The 20603-nt window shown below is 36.9% G+C and overlaps 1 protein-coding gene across 7 annotated transcripts; it reads right to left on the bottom strand.

The window, feature by feature from the left end:
• Window positions 1-13072: 13072 nt before the first annotated feature.
• On the bottom strand, window positions 13073-19777 carry LOC124190374 (cytochrome P450 4C1-like). Of its 7 annotated transcripts, none has more exons than XM_046583007.1 (11): window positions 19467-19764; window positions 19240-19349; window positions 19042-19132; window positions 18755-18961; window positions 18592-18676; window positions 18399-18528; window positions 18231-18321; window positions 18035-18138; window positions 17908-17976; window positions 17488-17839; window positions 13073-13505 (listed from the first exon to the last, which is right to left on the bottom strand). In XM_046583007.1, exons 1-11 carry the CDS (start codon window positions 19621-19623, stop codon window positions 13318-13320), a joined length of 1584 nt encoding a protein of 527 aa, XP_046438963.1. In that variant the 5' UTR covers window positions 19624-19764; the 3' UTR covers window positions 13073-13317. The 7 variants fall into 7 exon arrangements, with proteins under 7 accessions (XP_046438963.1, XP_046438964.1, XP_046438962.1 ...); XM_046583008.1 differs by lacking the exons at window positions 17488-17839; window positions 17908-17976 and adding exons at window positions 13585-13936; window positions 14009-14077 and having other exon boundaries at window positions 19467-19745; XM_046583006.1 differs by lacking the exons at window positions 17488-17839; window positions 17908-17976; window positions 18035-18138; window positions 18231-18321 and adding exons at window positions 13585-13936; window positions 14009-14077; window positions 14136-14239; window positions 14333-14429 and having other exon boundaries at window positions 19467-19743.
• Between the last annotated feature and the right edge of the window lie 826 nt (window positions 19778-20603).

Genomic DNA, 20603 nt, shown 5'->3' with positions numbered 1-20603 from the left:
GGACATGCAAACGAGTTACACGGGAAAATTGAGTGGTTCTGAATGTCAAGTGAGTTTGTCTAATTTGATGTGTCTTACTGCGTTTTTATTATGAAATGTTTATATTGTTTATACCCACTCCACTTGACGCCAATAAGGGTGCCCAACAATGTTCACGACACATAATCGAATACAAACATGTGATGAAGAAAAAATTCCCGCCACACTGCTAAATATTTAGGTACAAACACGACCGGAGATAAAGAGATTGGTTATATTTATACGGACACCTCATCGAATCAACTTACAGAGGTCAAATAATTCAATAGAAAGCCTCTCAATATTGCACATTCAACATTCTGTGAAGTGAAAATCAATCTAGCCAATATCACGAAACACACTTGACGATTTTAACTAGAATTGATGGACTGGTTCGCAAATAGCAACGTTATGTTGACAGTCAGATTTACTGATTGTGATCAATTAAAATAAGGCTCATAACTAAAAAAATTTCATTTTATTTATTCAATCGTTAATGCAATTAACTCCCGTTGGTTGATGATAACATGATGGGGTGACTAAATGGTTAATCAACTCAGTTCTGGGAACTGATTGTCACACTCATCTTTGGAATCATGTTCAATGACTAAGGTAATTGCAAGTCTAATCATTAAAATAATTTAGCCATCTATGTATTTTGTAATTATTAAAAGCTGAATTGCGAAAATGTCATCCTGTAACTTATGAAATTCGTTAACAATTCCTCGGGAAAATTGTATTTACCCACTCCACTTTAAGCCAATAGAAGGTCCCAACAATTTTCACGACACGAAATCGAATATTAACACATGATGTACAATAAAAGGTTCCCGCTACTATTTAGAATAAATTTCGGTCAAAACGAAAGGGAGAATCGTCGCTGTACAGCCTTTGGTGAAGATAGTATTACTTTGCATAATACAACGACGGATGATAGCTTTTACAATTATTGCGCACTAAACTGACGACTTTTCACTTGGTAGAGAGTGAACTATATACAGTCATTTTAGATTGATGCTAATCAAAACGTGAATTTTGAAGTGCTTCACTTAACTGCTTGTCTGGAAATTCGAAAAGTTTTGGATCAGCAGGTTTTTTAATTTTTTAAGCAATTTAACCTAACTCTTGAAATACAAAATTAATTGTTTGTTTAGAACGTTGGCCCGCACGCACTATCAACTCGGGCAACGCATAACATTCAAAATCGTACATCAGAATGTACAAGATAGCAATCGATTGCTTTACATCAGCTGAAAGGGTTCTTCCACTAAGTATTCTGAATGTCAAGTGAGTTGTCTAATTTGATGTGTCTTACTGCGTTTTTATTATGAAATGTGATCACAGGAATCTGCCCAATGAGAATTATTCTGCAAAGCGGCCATTGAAAGGAATTTTTTATACTGTTGAAGGGGAGATTGAAGAGCTCGAAAATCTGATGTCTGACATTCGTGCTAAAATTACTGATTCTGACATTTTGGAAAAAGAAGAGATTCGTAAATTGGAAGAGAAGGACACCAATGGAGCAGGGATACAAAGCCAAACTGATGCGGCCTGTTCTTTAGAGGATGCTCCCATCATAGAAAAATCTGCCACTGAAATTGTGCCAAATTTGATCTGCGAGAAGAGTAAGGAGCCCTCTGCTAGAGTCATAGTGATAGCAATTAAAGGGGAGAGAGAGAACTGCGAGAGAGAGGGATAAAGTCAACCTGCAGTGATGCAGGCGAGGCGACGTCTGAAAAGAGAGGGCAAGAGAGAGAGAAGCTGCGACCTACCTCGGCGGAGCCAAGTCGCTTCTAGTGATTTTTAGAATAAAGTGGGGGGCGTTAGAATAAAGGGGGTTAAACGTTGCAATGTGTTAAGAAATTGGGCGCGAAATGGATATTTCCGACAAAGACCCTGCTAGCAATTTTATGTTGCCAGGGCGGACTGTATGTGTCCTTTCTGGATAGAGAGATATCCCATCGTTCCGTCCTGAGTCCGTACGCGGGACATCCAAATGTCGCGCCCAAGGATGTCCTAATGTGGACAAACAATGGACGTAACCAAAGGACGTTGAAGGGACAGAAAATGTTGGGGGCTAAAGATAAAGAAATCCGCGGGTTGCAGGGTCACCCATACAGTTTTTTCCAAGGGGGCTTGATCCTCTTCTCTCACGCGAACCTGTAAAAACACCTTTTTAATGCCCATGGAAATTGGGCAGGGACGTTCCCTGAAGTTGACTAGCAGGTAATGCAGATTAGTTAGTAGCGACGGTCCATTAATGAGGCCGTCGTTGAGGCTAACTCCTTCATGTCTGCTGGCAGCGTCGAACACTAAACGTGGTTTGTTTGGCTTTACACTGTTAAAAACCTTTCCGAAAATCGCCTTTGACGATGTTTAGAATCGGGGTTTGACCCGAAAAACGACGTTTTAGACTTGTGGTTTTTAACCTAAAAAAGGAGTTTGTAAGTCCTATTAAAGACACATCACACTAAAAAAGGCTCTTTGGAAGTCACATTGAAAATGTAAAATATAGTCGGAGTTGCTAATCCGAAAAAAGTACTTTAATTATCCTTTATTTTCCGTACACTGGTAAACTGTTTAGTTTGACAGCTCAGACTTATGGTGCGTAAGGTATTCAAATTCGAGCTACCAAACAACCCAGACTTATATTTACAATATGGATCATGCTTTTAGTTCGTACTATGTTATTTATTGATATTATACGTTTCTTTACTTACTTATTTACTAATATTATTTAAATTTAGAAACCTCATGTCCTTAAGTTGATTGCAATGCACAAACAAGAATGAAGCAACAAATGCTTTCTCGCTATAGAGAGGTACACAGAGGGAATTCAGATTTCAAGGCACCTTGCTTTGAGTGCGAGAAACAATTTCGAATCAAAAGTGCTCTAAGAAAACACCTTTTTATTCTTCAACAATGAAGTTGCAGCAATGATTTCTGGCCTGATAAAAACTAAGACCAGAAAGTGTTAACAGCGACCTGCAGTTTGAGTGTTCATCACACACTTTAGAAAATTATCTCATCCTAGATTTGAATCCTCCAAATAATCAGCAGTAAGTGTTTAGCCTCTCTTTCAAATTTTATACGTAGGTTGGGTGCCTACTTGCCATTCTGCCCTTTATCTTCTGAACCTCTCATATGAGTGGATATTTAACCAAATGGACTTGAAGACTGATGGAAACAACAAAAGAATTAAGATTATGGGTGCACACACACTGAGTGTGTTGCTCAACTTGCAGAGCTGTACAAATCTCTGTTTGCACCGGATCCTTTTCAGGGGCTCAAAACCCAATGTAGACAGTATCAATACGACACAAAATATTTTGGTATGATTAGTCCCATCAAAATACTACTCCCTCAACTAACCCAGGATTACGGTCGTGTGCGAACTATAAAACCTCAAACCTTTAAAAAGCAAGAATATGTAGTTGTCCCCTTCATTTCCCAGTTGAAAGTTCTTTTGTCAATGGATGACGTTTATGAAAAAATATTTTCTGATAAATTCAAGTCACCTGATCTCTTATCTCATTTTGAAGATTGCTTTTCCTATTTAGAAAATCATTTATTTCAACCTCAACCCCATGCAATTCAAATTCATCTTTATCTCAATGAAGTACAAATTTGTGGTGCACTAAGCATCAAGGTTTTTAGCAATAAGTTGTTTTTTTTATATTTTACCATTGGTAACTTGGAGATGCAATTTCGCACTTCTTTTAACCAAATCAATCTAATAACAATATTTTCAACCATCAGCTAGAAAAGTATGGTATGAATGTCCTACAAACGCCCGTTATTGACGAAATTAAATAACCAAAACAGGGAATTGATATTAACAAGCAAACTCCCACTCAACCACACCGAAATACCCCCTTTTTTCCGGAGGTCGTTTTGGGATCGTGATCCGAAAAAGGAAAATCACTAGGCGATTCTAATGGAATAAAGTCCGGATTTTTATCTTTTTTCGTTCACGAGATAATCACGGTTGAAAATCGTGAAATATCACGAGAACCAAAAGTCTCCTACTTGCTTGATCACTGTATCTTTTTTCAAAAAGATCATTCTGAAACAACTTGATGGATATGCCCTGGTCTCTCCAGCCTTCTGCATTTCTACCTCTAAATATTTATTATTGAATCTAAAAAAAAATCTTATGACATCGAGATCGCTAGTACTAAGTATTAAGTATTAAGCTTCCCTTCGTCACGTTATTGAAGTGTTAGCCAACAACAATGTTGTAGAAGACCTACACGTTTATTGTACGAGTTACTACACGTAAGACGTACAAGTTAATTACAAACAATTTAAAAGTGCAAACATTATTTGTCGATTAATAGTAAAAATTTGTACCATTCTTTTTATAATTTCTCGAATGTGACAATGTTGACTGTTGTACAGCCGCTCACAAAGACTTGGTGATGGCGTTGGCCGGGGAGTGAAAAGAGTGGTCATCATATGCAAATCATTCCAGTAAGGTGGGATACTTTTGCATATCGTTTGTATCGCCATGAGTTTTCCCAGGAAAATCTTACGTGATAGAAGTTGTAAGCAATTAAATAATAATTATGCTCAAAAGGGAAATATAGTTCGTCAATCTTACCTTCTTCGCTACTGCCACTGTCACTGTGTATATCATCATACTGCTTTTCTAGGATCGCATTACTTTTCTGAAAAAGGCATCGCTTTGGTTGAACAGTTCCCAACATTGTTAAATGCATTACATCTGTCTTTTTTCTTTTCTAATTACAATAAAAAAAGGGGTACTCATGTTACCGAAAAAAAATTATAACCAGAGTTTGGAAATGACTTAATAATTGTGAAACCAGTCTTTTTACCTGATAGTCCAGATTACCCAGCAAGTGCAGTTTTAACTGATGGTACTTTTACAGTGAATGGTTCTATCTCTTCACTGCTGTTTGGTCTGACTGTATGGTTGAACAAATACAGAATTACTTAATGAATACATTTTTATTCATCCACGCTTCAATCTTACCATTCTTACTTTTGCTTCGTCGCGTAGGAGGTGGCACAGGAAGCTTTGTAGCTTTAGATGAAGATTTTCTTTTAACACGTGTACTTTTCATCTTTATTGACTTTTTGGTTTGAGTTAAACTGTCCTCTTCTTGTTGGTCAATCCCACCTTCTTCAATTTTGTCCGAGTAATTATCATCATCATTCATCTGTTCTTGGATCGAATTACTTTTCTGGAAAGACATCGCTTGGGTTGAACAGCTTCTAACATTGTTGATTGCATTATATCTTTTTTTTTATCTAATAAAAATAAAATGTGGTACTCATGTTACTGGACACCAATTATAAACCGAGTGTGGACACGACTCAATAGTTATAAAACCAGTTTTTTTACCTTATATTCTGGATGGTCCAGCAAGTGGAGTTGTAATTGATGGTATTTTCACAGTGGATTTTGCAATTTTTTTACTGCTGTTTGGCGTGACTGTATGGTTGAACAAATACAAAATTACGTAATTTTGTAATCAATTTTTAAGTTTTAATTTTTTATATAATTTGACAGTTATTCGACAATAATTGGAAATTTCAATGGCATAACTACACATTACATATACTGGCCACCAAATTTACACATAAATATTTCTGTTTATATTCTAGTTGTGTGTGTTCTGCATTTGGTGCGTATTTTATTGAAGAGGTTTTAATGAAGGAAATTTGTCTGCCTATTTCCATATTTCCAATATCTTGTAGATTGTTATGATAGCCAAAAGCATGGCCAAAAGGTATCAACAAAGTTTAAAGCTACGTAATTTTAGCACACTGTTATTTGATGTAACTTTTTCCTTTGCATTTAGGTATAAATGAAGCAGCGTTTATCTTTCTAGTTCTGGACAGGAAATCCTACGTCAGAAATTTATAAACATGCTTGGATTCTTCCCACCATATACAAGGTTACTTCCATTTACGCTTCCAAATTTTTATTTAGAAATTACCAGAACACTGTAAGTTTATTGTTTTTTAGTGGTGTTTCATATTTTGTGCTGCTTTCAAGGGTAGTTTAAGTTGACTTTGTAATCTAAAATGCCAAAGCGAAAGCAAAAGGATGTTTGGGGACCAATACAATGATCTAGAAGAGTTACAACATTCTTTGAAGAACAGATGCATTTATTGGAAGAAGAAGTGATGCGGTTGATAATAATAATAATAATAATAATGTAATAAATATTTAACGTGCTACAAACGTATTACAAATAATATGGAAAAAGGCACGGCAATAACTTGGGGAAGAGAAAGCATATAAATTTCAGTTTTCAAAAGCAACACGACAGAGATGAGTTTTCAGGAAGGAGCGGAACTGTGCTAACGTTTTAGAAGATCTCACGAAAAAGGGCAATGAGTTCCAGATTGCTGGGCCAGCATATGAGAAGGAGGTGGAGCCATACTTCTTTGACTTTGTTGATGAACCCAGTGATGCAGTTGATGGCAGAACTAAAAGAGTTGCTGAAGTAGAAAATGTTGTCCCACTTGCTTTTTCCATCGACGATGTGTTAGGTAATGATGATTTTCATGAAACAATGGACGATGGAGTTGAGAATGATGATAATCATTCCATCCATTCATCCATCCATATCAGTTCAGAATCTGACGTTAACTTTCTTGAAGAAGTCGATGTGGATTCCGAAATTTTTTTGGACTTTGACTTTCAATTTTGTGAAGCTCCGGATTTTGATGAAGACTTAGTTGATGATGTAGATGATTGGGATGTACATTCGGACATTGACAGAAATTTTAACGCAATCGACCGCCAGAATTTTTTTAAAAAGACGCCTTTGTCATTGGGTTTGGATATTTTGCTAGGCACTCCTCAAAAAGTTCATGTGATTGCTGTAAGCCCGGGATTTTATTACGGGTTTAATATTTTGGATGGAATTGTATGTTTTTTAAATTCAATTAACGCTACATTTACTTTGAACAGTCATGAACTCAAGATGTTAGTTGGTTGTGATGGGACGTCGTTTGGATAGAGCACAAATAGTCAGTTGTGGCCTATACTTGGTAAAATTTGCATGGACAGAGCGCAATGTTTTGACATTGGTTTTATCATTATTTATCATGATATTTCTTATCTAAAACATTTTATGATGAAATTTCTAAATTAATGAACGAGGGTTTTCACATCAAGGGATGTCACATTAAAATTAGAGTAGAATCTTTTTGCTTGTAGTTTTATTAAAAATGTCAAGCCTTGTGAAGCGTCTTATGGGTGCATGAAATGCGAAGTTGAAGGTGTACGTATATGTACGGAACAAAACTGGCAAAGGCGGTAGGGTAATCTATCCAAAAATAGATGCGATATTGAGAACTGACGAATGTTTTCATGATCGAGATCAAATTGATCATCATAGTGGATTTTCTAATTTGAAAAATTTGTCGATCAATATGGTTGACGACTTTTGCATAGATCCAATGCATCTTGTTTACTTGAGAGTTAAGCGTAAATTGATATACATTTTGGTGCATAGAAGAAAAAGCATGAAGTAAGGTTGTCTTGGCAACAAATGAATTAAATCTCAAAAATTCTTGTGAGAATTGAATCATTGGTCAGTGTGGAATTTTCTCGAAAGACTCGAACGCTAAATGAACTCTCTCGGTTTAAAGCTACCGAATTCAGGTTACTTTTGCTTTATATTTTCCCAATAGTCTTAAAAAATCGCCTTCCCGATGAAGTTATAAACCAACATTTCATTTTGCTTCACGTGGCGATCAGAATTCTGTCTTGAAAATGAAGCGTGGAAGTTTAAGCTAACATTGACTATGCACACAGTCTCTTGACTCTGTTTATTCAGAAGTCTGTCAGCAATTACGGAGATCAATTTCTTAGTTATAACGTTCATAACCTTATACACTTGGTAAATGAATGCAAAAGACTCGGAGCACTTGAAATGTTCAGCTGCTTTTCTTTTGAAAACCACATTGGTAAACTAAAAAATTTGGTTCGCAAGTGCGCGAAACCCCTTCAACAAATTGTGAATCGTGTAATGGAATTGCGCTCCAATCTCCCGATTTAAAAGATATCCACCAATCAAAATTTAATCAAAGTTATTTACGAACATAAAAATGGGCCAATGATTCATGGCCTACGTGGGCAGCAATTTGAAAGGGTAATTTTTCAAAAATTGAGATTAATTTTTAAAAGCCCAGACAACTGTGTGGTAATTGATGATGATTCTGTAATTTTGATTGAAAATGTTGTTGAAAACAGAGAAGGAGAAGTATATTTCATGGGAAGAAAATTTATGAATTCTGAGAATCTTTTCAATCTTAATGTATTAGATTCGAAAACAATAGGCACACAAATTGTTAATACACTTTCGAACAATCTAGAATTTTGGCAATTAAATTCCATTTCTTTCAAGGCTATGGAAATTCCTGTAATTCATGATATTCCACAGTCTCCAAAAAGTTTTGTAAATTGTTTCAATTTTTTCAAGCCGCCGAATCCTCCTCGCTCTCACATCCGGAAGCCGCTCGCTCGCTCCCATCTAGCGGGGAGATACACAAGAGGCAGAGTTGGGAGTAGCTCACTGATTTGAGAGCACATTCAGAGCTTCTCGCTCAGTGCTCAAAAGTAAGCGGAACACAGCTCTCCTCTCGCAAAAAAAAATGATCGAATTCACGAAATCGCCCACCGCTCTAGTAAAAAATCACGCCACATCAAATCTGTATATTTACGTAATAAACAAAAACAGAAGGCTTCATGACACCAACTTTTCTAAATAAAATGAAAGTAATGAAGAAATAAACATAATTTTATCACTTAGCTAGCACGAACGATCTTATACTTACAGAATTTTTTACAGGTGGAAAATAATGGAGATCTTCCAGGGATCCACCAACACCGACGTTAAAGAAGCGTTCTACTTCACTCACATCAGTCGAGACCCTCTTTTTCAATACTTCCAAGAATCTTTTCTCCTTTGGTTTCTTTACTAGCGGTGGCGAAAAATCACTGCACCTTCCTTCGTCATATGGCTGTTTTGTGTTCTACTAAAGAAATAAAATAAAATAAATGGCCAAAATAGCATGATGAATTATAATTGCATTGGGTTCTGTTATAATTAGTCCTTAACTCCATACTCAAGTGTAGCATTATTCCCACGTCTTTCAACTTCTCGCTTCAGGAGGTCGGTGTCGTAAACTTTTTTTTTTCTTCTTGGAAACCAATTAGTTTCACTTCTAAAACAATTAAAACCGGTAACACATTCAACAGATATTTTTTATTCATTTTGGAAAACATCCAGGGTATCAGCGATTGTTTTTATCACTTTGACGAATTCTTCGAGAATATCCTCTTTCGCTGTTGTCATCCTTTTAACTTTTAAATGATCAAAAACAGTTTGAAGTTCTTCATATTTTTTAGTTACGAAATGTTACACTTTACATAATGCATTATAGTAACTGTTTTAGCGTGTGGCATTATGAATAATGAACAGTTCTCCAGTGAACTTTTCGTATGTTCTGCATCTAAATTAATGTTCTAAATCTAAATTAGGGTATACTAATTTTGTATATTTTCAGTTGGCAGGTGGCCCTAACTTACCATTTTACAAAATGACTACGGTGTTAGAGAAACTTTGTGACGAAGTAGAACTGACTTCTGAACTTCTTTGTCATGATAAACTGAAAAAGCATCGGAAGAAATATGTTAAACAAAAATCCTCTTTTCGCTCTGGGCGCGCTACAAGGAACACAAGGTAACGGAAAATAGAATATAACACCTAATTTCCTTTACTAAAACAGTTCTTTCCTTTACATTCAGTTATCTACTATGCAGCTGTTGGAGGAAATCGTGCAATAACTGAAATCTACTTTTTCCACACATGTCGCCGATCACCCATTTAATAATGATGTTGATGATTTTAACATGTCAATTTTTTAAAAATGTTGAATACATGCTCAACATTCTTTCTTTTCCATTTGTGTCTACTTTCTAAATAAATTTTGTACTACTACTCAAAAGATGTTCTATTTGCAATCATTAAAAGCCCACCCCACTCACTAAAAGGACAGTTTTAAAAGATGCCATCAAAGGCAGTTTCCCAACTGATGCATGCAACTTCTTTACTTTCTAAGGAAACACATGTGACAAAATTTCAATAAGTCAACTATTGGTATAAAAATGATAAAATGAAACCAAATGACCGCGAAATGCAATTGGGGATTCTACTGTTTCAGCATCAGTTCCAGGTTTTAGTGAATGAACGCAGGAATCAGCCATTTCCACGCAATTATGTGTGGATTCAGAAATCAAATCAGGTTCATAAATCTTCTTGTTAGATACTGGAGTAGAAATTTCAACATTTTCAATTTCTACATAGTCCTAAATCGTAGTCCTGTTTCTACCAGTATATGATAGCGTATGAATATATATCATACGTATGAATCAGATGTAGGAATTTTGAAAGAGTTCTACAAAGTTCGTCTTGAATTTTATGAGAAGAGACGACTTTCAGTTCAAGCCAAGTTTAAATATCTCTTCAATAATGCAAATTAATTGGTGATGTATGTTCCGGGGATTTGACAGTCGATTCAAAACAGGTTTGTAGGATTTTAATAGGTCTTAATTTACACATATTCACTAACTTTGTTCGTTGTTAGTCTCATCTTTTAGACAGATGATTTGTTAGTGGAACTGCGTCAACGATATGATCCGAACCCAATTATGGCGTCGAAGAGTGAAGATTATGACTATTTACTTTCATTTTTTAAACCTCCGTATAATTTAACTCGCGGTGGAAAAGCAGAAACGCTTTTGGCGAATCGGGTTCCCGTGATGAAAAGTTATCATATCATCTCGGAAAAATCACCTGAGGATTTGTGGCGTGAAGATCTCGCCAAATTATCGGAAATTTTGCCTGAACCTGCTTCCTCCGAAGCCAAACCTACAAAGTCTTCGACAAAGAAAAAATCTCGCCAGGATTCAGAGGATGAAATGTTTGTTTCCAAACCCACGGAGGATGAGAAGAAGGAGGAACATCGCTCCATAAGCTCTACAGGAAAAAGTGACTACCCCAGTGTCCCTTTCTGAAAAGTTGCCAGCTTTCGGGAACTGGACCTGAGACCCCACATTGCCAGTTCTAGGAAACGACGTTTTGGTGAAAGTCCCGTAAATTTATGTTTCCATGACGACAGTCGTCAGAGAGAGCAATACCCAGCCCCTGATTCCAACTTTAACCACCAGGGACCCAAATCAAAACAACACAATTGTCTGCTGTTTTTTCATAGAACTGGCAACGTGGGGTCTCAGGTCCAGTTCCCGACGCCCCTTCAGTAAAAAAGGAAGCAGAGCGCCAGTGGTGTATAGAAACGACACTAATTTTCCGGCCTACGCCAGCTGATAGAGGTTGTAAACCGTAAATGAAGTCTTCTGTAGTCTCTTATTTTAGCAACTCGGGAAATTAATAAATCTGGGAAAATTCGGAAATGGTTCCGATCATAATGAAAATCTTACAGGTAATTTATATAAGGGAAATGTAAAAAGGGTTTGAATATAAAAATTCCTTCTTAAAAATTAAATATATAAAAAGCAATATGAAAATCCCATTTGCGCCATAAGACAACACGGACGGCGTCGGAGTGATCCGATACTTTGTGCGCCACTTTTCTAGACATAAAAAATAGGGGAAAAAATCTGAAAAAAATTCAGACAATAGAAAAGACGTAAAATGACATAAATCCCAAGTTTGGTGAATTTATGTCATTTTTTTGATTTTTGCCAACCGGAAAAACCCATATGAAAAATACACGCCGCCTTATGGAACGGCGCGGGGTGATCCCATACTTATGGAGGGGACTGCATATTGAGGGGAAAAATTGACAAGCCCTAGAGCAATATACCCGTTTTCAAAACCCAGCCTTTCTTACAAAACTTTAACCCCCAACCCGAAGAAAAACGAAGTAAAAGGTCGGGAATCTGCCGACCTCATTTTTTTTTTGTTCGTTAGGTAAAGCATGGCCTACTGTATGGTTAAGGCCTGTAGGCTTGTATATCTACTGCCATGAAGGCGAGAGGCGTGGCCAAATTTCCTAGCCCTTTGATAGCCAATCACAAGAAAGAATGAGGGTTTTACTTCGCCATCTGGTGTTTTAAGATGTAAATCTCGTTGGAGGCTAAGGTAAATAACAAGTTGTTAAGGCACAAGTTAAGCCACTAAATGCGTTTTTTTTACTAAGTTCAACAGCAGTTGTTTAGGAAAACGACTAAATAGGGTAAAATTCCATGTGCATAATTCCCACAAAATTTGTCTAATCAATTATTCCGTGAAACACAACCTTTGTTATAAACTGCAAATTAAAAAGACTCCTCCCGATCGAGAATTGAACGCCGTAAAATGTACAATGGAAAGTTAGCTGACATCGCTATCCATTCGCCCACCAATACTGTAATCAGTCAGTTAAAATACTTTAAAACATTCAAATATCTGGCCCTAACCATTCTAACGAAATAGCAGTATTGAACGCCAGATGGCGAAGTTCAACCCTTAATTTTTCGCCTGATTGGCTCTTGCCCGGGAGAAGGATAGGGAATTTTGCAGCTTCTCTCGCCGTCATATGGCAACATCCAAGTTTACAGGCCTTAACCATAGGGGCATGGGCAGATGGCATAGAGTAGGCCATGGGTAAAGACCCCTAACGCTAGAAATTGACATTTCTGCTTTCTTTGTCGGAAAGCGCGAGTCGTTTTTATGAAAGGTACTGTACCTCTCAACCTATTATACCATAATCAACTCTGTAAGCGCTAGAGCCGTTGATAAAATGATATTTGTTGTCATACTTTTCCCCCTGACATTGATGACAACAAAGAAAGTGAAATAAGGTCATGTCAAAAGGATCACAAGTGCAAAAGCTGTGTTGCGCAATTCTGAACTGAAATTAACTTTTATTTTGATAACATTTCTGTGCTTTCGAACTTATTGCAAATGCAATGCTGCCGTTTCCCCGCCCGAAAACCAAGTGTATCTCTCCATACCCCTGCCTAAAGCAAAAGGCCAGATTAGTCCATGTTTGGAAAGAAAATCAATGGAAATCTTAATTAGTGTATTTTAGTATTACCTTACATTTTCCATGAAAGGTGGCACGATCGGCTTGTCAAGTGAAACAACGGTGCAAGAAATAATGGCGTTAGCATGATTTAAATTTTTTCTGTTTAAAATTCTATTTTTTTATTAAACACGATAAGTCAATTTAGAATCCTTCCACGTTTCACTACGCAGTAATTACATTTCAAACAGAAAAACGTAAGCCTCAAAGTTCGCTCAAATTTCATTACAATTCTCTAACGATTTCTTTAGTCTTTAGAGGTGTAATTCCTAAGGGCATATCGTGATGGGGTTTGAGTAACATATCGGCGCATGCTTTGGCCGGTCCGTGATTGGTAGTGTTGTAAGTAAATCGAAACCGCCTGAGCAATGTCGAAAAGATAACTTTTTCTTCATAGAGAGCGAATCTCTGACCTTTAAGAATAAAAAAAAAATATGTATAGTATATATAAATTAGGCTAGTTACAATCGGTTGATAAAATATTGTGCTTACCAATGCAGTTCCTTGGCCCGGCACTAAACGGGACAAAGGCGAACGGGTGTCTCCCGCTACATTGGTCGCTGTAAAATCTCTCGGGTTTGAACGAAAGAGGATCTGGGAAGAATTCTTCGTTGCGGTGGAGAGTGTAGATATGAATAGAGTAGGAAGCGCCAGCTGGGATTTTAAATCCGTTGCTTAGTACGAAGTCTTCAGTGTTGTATCGCTTGATGTGGGGAACACTCGGATAAAGACGAAGCGTTTCCTTGATGCAACATTCTAAATATTTCAATTTGGACGCATCCTCTATGGTGCAAGGGCGATCTGAATCTCCAAACACGGCGTTTAGCTCTTCTCTTGCTAATTCCTGAAAATATTACAAATTTTACAAAATTAAATCAAATTAAATTATTTTAGAAAAACCATTAATTATTACTACCTGACAATCTGGGTGAATTGCCATGCAGTACAAGAACCAAACTGCAGCACAGGCGGTTGTATCATGACCCTAATTTACCAAATAAATGTCAGATATTTAGGTTATTGAGAAAACAGTTTAGCCCTACCTCAAACATAAAAGTGTCGACTTCATTGCGGATATCCATGTCTGTCAGATCCGCTCCTTCTTTCGCAGCGATAAGCATCAAATCGAGAAAAGCCCTTCGTTTTTCTATAGACAAATAGGGTGCAAATAGATGACATTGGATAGAAAAAACATGTCCTGGAATAATATTCCCTAAATTCATTGTAAATTCTTGTATACTTGATTTAAACTGCGATTCCTCAGGCCCATCTTGCTTTTCTTTCACCTCCTTTGTTTCTAATTCTTGGTCGATTTCTTTTCTTCTTTCTTGTATCACCTACAAAGATAATGTGGTACCTTTCAGTAATTTTGATAACTAGAGGTGAATTTATTTTCGAATAATACTTTGGATGTAAAGCCGTGAATAATTTTCAAGCATTTCTGATACTCTTTGCCGTGCTTCGTCATAAAGTAAATCCGTTGAGGGAGAAAACTCCATATCGAAGTGAAATACTCCAATAATACCATGGAATACCTGTTAAAAATGGAAGTGTACTTTAAATCCCTGTATCATAAGTTAAATGAAACAGTTTATTTTGGATCGACCTTTGTACGGCATAAATGTATTCAGAATCTTCTATTTGCGCATTGATTTTGACGCCCATCGCTGCCTCTGTTTATTATAAGGAGTCGTAATGTTCGGAATTTAAAATTATTTTCTTCACAGGTCAAAATTTATATTTACCGCAAATAATGTCGAGGGTGCATCGTTTGAGGTAAGGGAAGACTTCAATTTCTTCTGTTTGATTCAATTCCGCTTTCTTGGATAGCGAACGTTGTAATTGTTGGCACAGAATATCGGCACTTTTATTAAAAGTGTCAAAGAAATTGTCGAGTATCTGGAAATGGAAGGCCGGAGTCAGCAAACGTCTCCTTTTCCGCCATTTGGTACCTGAGAAATAATCGAAATTATGAACTTTTCCAAACTGAGAAACAGGAAAGATATTACCTGCTGAAGTAAGAAGTCCTTCACCAAGCCATGGCATCAGCATGTCATAATCCTTGCCTTTGTCAATAAATTTTTGACTCGACAGTATTTCCTTGGAAGATAACATTTAATTATGAATTTTAACAAGATTCGAGGTACAATTTTTGTAAGCAAAAGTTAATAACCTCATCACATTTACCTCTGTCACTAATGGGCAAGAGATGTCAATGTATCCCTTGAAGCCGAACCAGCCACGTCTAAAATGTCCGTACGTTTTTGGCCACTCCACTGAGATTTTTTGGAGACCACCTATGTAGCACGCAACAAACTTAAGTCAGATTTTTTCCAATATTTTTTCCCCGCCACATTCAACAAAAATCCGGTTTTTTAAAATAAATATTTAAAATCAAATAATATTTTCAACTGATTCAAATGTTTACGAATGATTTGCCCGAAGCGTTTTGAAAATTCTGACGGGTTATTTTATTCGTGATTGAAATCAAACCTATCACGCAATTGTTTATATCAACCGGTTAGACCGCTTTTTTTACAAAATAGCCTCGGGTGAAGAGCTTAAACTTAGCAACTTTCATTATATCCCCAAAAATCCACGCCATTCATTGACCTTTTTCTGGGTTCTCTTTCCGTTTCTACAGCGCGCACAAATAATAATATTGCGAATGTCTCGTTTCCATTCAAACAGGAAAAACGTGTTATTGTCAAAAAACTAATATTAATGAGAGATTCAATTCAACTTTCTCTCAGTAAAATTTAAATCGCAAGACGTAATTAAAATAAACTGCGATCAACTAAATTTAGAAAATGAAATTTTGTTTACCATAAGGATCGAGTGGAATCGAAAGTGCGTTTCCGAAAAAAGGAACTTTCGGAGGTCCTGGAATCAAGTCGATGGTCCTCACATATGAAGAGTATTCAAACTTCAGGTAAAAGAAAAATATCACGGCAGCGGCCAGACAGAATAATGCCAAAAACATGACGCGACGTTTATAACTGAATGTTGTAATGTCACCAAAGCAAATACACAGATAGCACAGAATTATTAAGCCGAAACTTTCGCTGTGGAGCACCAGTGGAAGAGGTCGAACTGTTATTGGTGCGACCGAAAGACTGTTACGAACTATATGTAGCTACAAGGACGCCCATAGAGGCATTCCCAAGAGCGCTGAACTTACAGCGGCTTGTCTGCCCTGGCGGTCGTCTGGTTTCCAACTGACGTGCACTTTTGTTGCTATACTGTGCCGAGAATATTCCATAGAGGGAAATCATCAAAGCAGCAACAAGGGGAATGTTCTATTCAAAAGAAGATTTTACCCATTCAATTCCAACAACCCCAAGACGGGACAAAAATAGAACTTAGAGAAAGTTACACAAGTAAAAAGGACAAGCGCTAAAGCCTCTCAATTGGTAAACATTAAGACAAACTAATGGCGGCGCACTATCGATTCCCTGACGGTAATGTGCATTTACACATGAACTTGGGTGGTGTGGAAATGTTGGAGTAGGACGTGGGGTGAATGCGACCGAAAATCAATAAAAAAAAGTAGGAAATAACAGGGTTGCTACCCTACAGAAGTCTTGTAACGAGGGTGACATACACAGCATTATTGATCAAAGGGAGCCAAAATAAAATATTTTCCTGTATTATTATCTTATCGCTGCACAGCTGATTTCCGAACCTACCAGATTAATGCTGAGACTGAGTTTTCCTTGTATTAACAGAGTCTATCGAGCGTATTTATTTGCTATTGACAATTATAATTGCAAGTAGTATGGCAACATCCAAGTATCCAAGTAAATCGGATGAAGGATCGAATTACACTAAAATACTGCTGTTACCGCATCACCAATCAAAAACTATTGGCTAAAAACGACCAGTGGCATTAAAGGTTTTTTACAACTGTGTTGCGCAACAAATAACAACTGCAGTGATTTTTTGACAAGCAAAATTGAATCAACAAGAACCAGAAAAACCAGGGTATCTTTGTGTGAATAACTTTCTGTTGCGCGTATTTATTACTTAGTGGCGTTCTTAATCCAGATTAAATGGTTAGGTTTAAAGAATAAATTATGTGATATTCGAGTTTGATTATATGGTCTGTCACAGAGTTGTTCGTTACCAATTTTTACTTAGTTCTTTAAATACAATGTATTTTTTAATGTTTTGTAGGAAGCGGAGTGATTATCAGCGGCATTCCGCTATGGGGTTTGAGTAAAATATCCATGAAAGGTTTGACCGGTCCGTGTTTGACAGTGTTGTAAGTAAATCGAAACCGCCTGAGCAAAGTCGAAAAGATAACTTTTTCTTCGTAGAGAGCGAACTTTTGACCTAAAAGAATAAAACAAAAATTCAATTTAAATTAGGCCAGTTAGAATCGTTTTGATTTACCAATGCAGTTCCTTGGGCCGGCACTAAACGGGACAAAGGCGAACGGATGCCTCCCACTACATTGGTCGCTATAAAATCTCTCGGGTTTGAACGAAAGAGGATCTGGGAAGATTTCTTCGTTGCGGTGGAGAGCGAAGATATGAACAGAGTAGGTTGCGCCAGCTGGGATTTTGTATCCGTTACTGAGTACAAAGTCCTCATTGTTGGATCGTTTGATTAATGGAACGCTCGGATAAAGACGGAGCGTTTCCTTGATGCAACATTCTAAATATTTCAATTTGGATGCATCCTCTATGGTGCAAGGGCGATCTGAATCTCCAAACACGTCGTTTAGCTCCTCTCTTGCTAATTCCTGGATATATCACAAATTTAAAAATACACGAATGAAAATTATAGTTTAAAAAAATTAAATATTCGTACCTGACAATCGGGGTGAATTCCCATACAGTATAAGAACCAAACTGCAGCACAGGCGGTTGTATCATGACCCTAATTTACCAAATAAATGTCAGATATTTAGGTTATTGAGAAAACAGTTTGGCCCTACCTCAAACATAAAAGTGTCGACTTCATTGCGGATATCCATGTCTGTCAGATCCGCCCCTTCTTTCGCAGCGATTAGCATCAAATCAAGAAAAGCCCTTCGTTTTTCTATGGTTAGACGTTTACGTGAAAAAAAGTGACATTGGGGTCAACGCCCGAAATAATATTACAGAATTTTTTAGATAAATTCATATACGTACTTGGTTCAAACTGCGATTCCTCAGTTTCGTCTTGTTTCATCTCTGTCGTCGTAATTTCTTGATCGATTTCTTTTTTTCTGTCTTGAATCACCTACCAACAAAATTTGTGGGCACTTTGAGCAATTTAAATAAAAGTAAATAAGATTTGAATTTAATTTTAAATAATACTTTGGATGTGAAGTCGTGAATAATTTTCAAGCATTTCTGATACTCTTTGCCGTGCTTCGTCATAAAGTAAATCCGTTGAGGGAAAAAACTCCATATCGAATTGAAATACTCAAATAATACCATGGTATACCTTAAACAAATTGCATGACCAATCAAATCACCCCGTCGTCAAAGTTAACATTATTAGACCAACCTATGCACCGCATTAGGATATTCATGTTCCTTGGGATATTCAGAATTTTCAAGTTGCGAATTAATCTGGATGCCCATAGCTGCTTCTAATCTTTCAAATGAGAAAATAAATAATGGAATTACCGAACTACCCAATTACATTTATTCAGTTCAAGATTCTTTACCGCAAATAATGTCAAGGGTGCATCGTTTGAGGTAAGGGAAGACTTCAATTTCTTCCGTTTGATTTAATTCCGCTTTCTTGGATAGCGAACGATGTAATTGTTGACACAGAATATCGGCATTTTTATTAAAGGTGTCAAAGAAATTGTCGAGTATCTGGAAATGGAAGGCCGGAGTCAGCAAACGTCTCCTTTTCCGCCACCTATCACCTGAGAAATAATCAAATAATTGTGATGACATGTTTTGCCACATTGGAAAAAAAAATATTACTGAAATAAAGAATTATTACCTGTTGAAGTAAGGAGTCCTTCACCTAGCCATGGCATCAGCAAAGAGTATTCTTTGCCCTTATCGATGAATTTTTGGCTCGACAGTATTTCCTTAATATTATTTTTAAAAATAGTACTATAATTCATTCATAATTCATTCATTCAAGATATATTTTGCCACAATTTGGGTTCATTATATCAGAGTGAAATGTCCTTACCTCTGCTGCTATTGGGCAAGAGATGTCAATGTAACCGTTCAATCCGAACCAGCCGCGTCTAAAATGTCCGTACTTTTTTGGCCACTCCACCGAAATAGTTTGCAGAGCACCTGTTAAAAAAATTCGCGTTAGCATAATAAAGTTCAAATTTATGTCCGTATTCGGCTAGTAACCGACGAATAATTTATAAAGTGAAATGAAACATTTAAAAATTGTAATTATTTGACCGAAAGGATCGAGAGGAATCGAAAGTGCGTTTCCAAAAAAAGGAACTTTCGGAGGTCCTGGAATCAAGTCGATGGTCCTCACATATGAAGAGTATTCAAACTTCAGGTAAAAGAAGAAAATCGCGGCCAAGGCTACACAAAATATGGCCAAAAACATGATGCAGATTCTGATCTTATTTTTGAGTTAAAAATAAAATGTGAATGTCCAAAGCGAGGACAACACAGGTGCAGGTAGCAACGTCATCAACGAACAGCGGAGAGCGAGCTATGAGCGAAGACAAGCTACTTTAGCATTCTTATATATCTACACAAACGCCGGTTGGCTAGTGTGCTGAATTTACCGTTAAGGCGTTGCTTGCATAACAGCATTGTTGTGCCAACAGCTAGTAAGAGACATAAAATTCTAGCAAACGGGAAATACCCTTGGATGAACTTGCCTTCTGCACTGCTTGCCAAAATAAGGCCTCCGCCAAACTATCGTGCCCCGAAGCCAATCATAAAGAAAGTCTAAAGGAAGTGGGCAATCTTTCATAGTCTGCACGGCGTATCAAACAGATATCTATGCATACATCTATTTGTTGAAGACATGCAAGAAACCGTTTCGACCGGATTTGAAAAATAAACGGACCCAAAATCCATTTCCAGCAACAATAGCTATTATACAGTTATTTGATTGTTTATTGATTTACAATATGAGAATGCAATTGCACCTAATATATGCACTTGAGAATATTAATTTTTATATTTATTGGCCTAGTAGAATATTACTCTTGATATGACATGACGACCAAACGAGCAGCACAGGAACAGAAGCATAAATATTTGATGGCGACATTGTTACGTTCCCGTTAAACAATAAAACACGTCAAGTGTAGAAAGGAATCCGATGACGATACCTACATTATGTCAGACTTCTATTGCAATCATTTTTATCAAAAAGAACTAGGCTAATATCAGGAGCTGAATAGGAAAACTGGGGGGAAATAGGGAAAAGAATTTAAAAGTCTCAAAGAAAGACCGACGAAGAATTTCGCAATTGTTTTCCTTAATTCTGGGAATTAAATAAAGCGTTAAAACGAAGCCAAAACTTTTGTTACATATTCTAGCCGCTGATCTGTAAATCACCTGACATTTTCA

The sequence above is a fragment of the Daphnia pulex genome, chromosome 3 (genome assembly GCF_021134715.1).
Source record: "Daphnia pulex isolate KAP4 chromosome 3, ASM2113471v1".
NCBI lineage: Eukaryota > Metazoa > Arthropoda > Branchiopoda > Diplostraca > Daphniidae > Daphnia > Daphnia pulex.
Note: the sequence above shows the minus strand (reverse complement) of the source record. Positions and strands in the feature narration are given on the sequence as shown.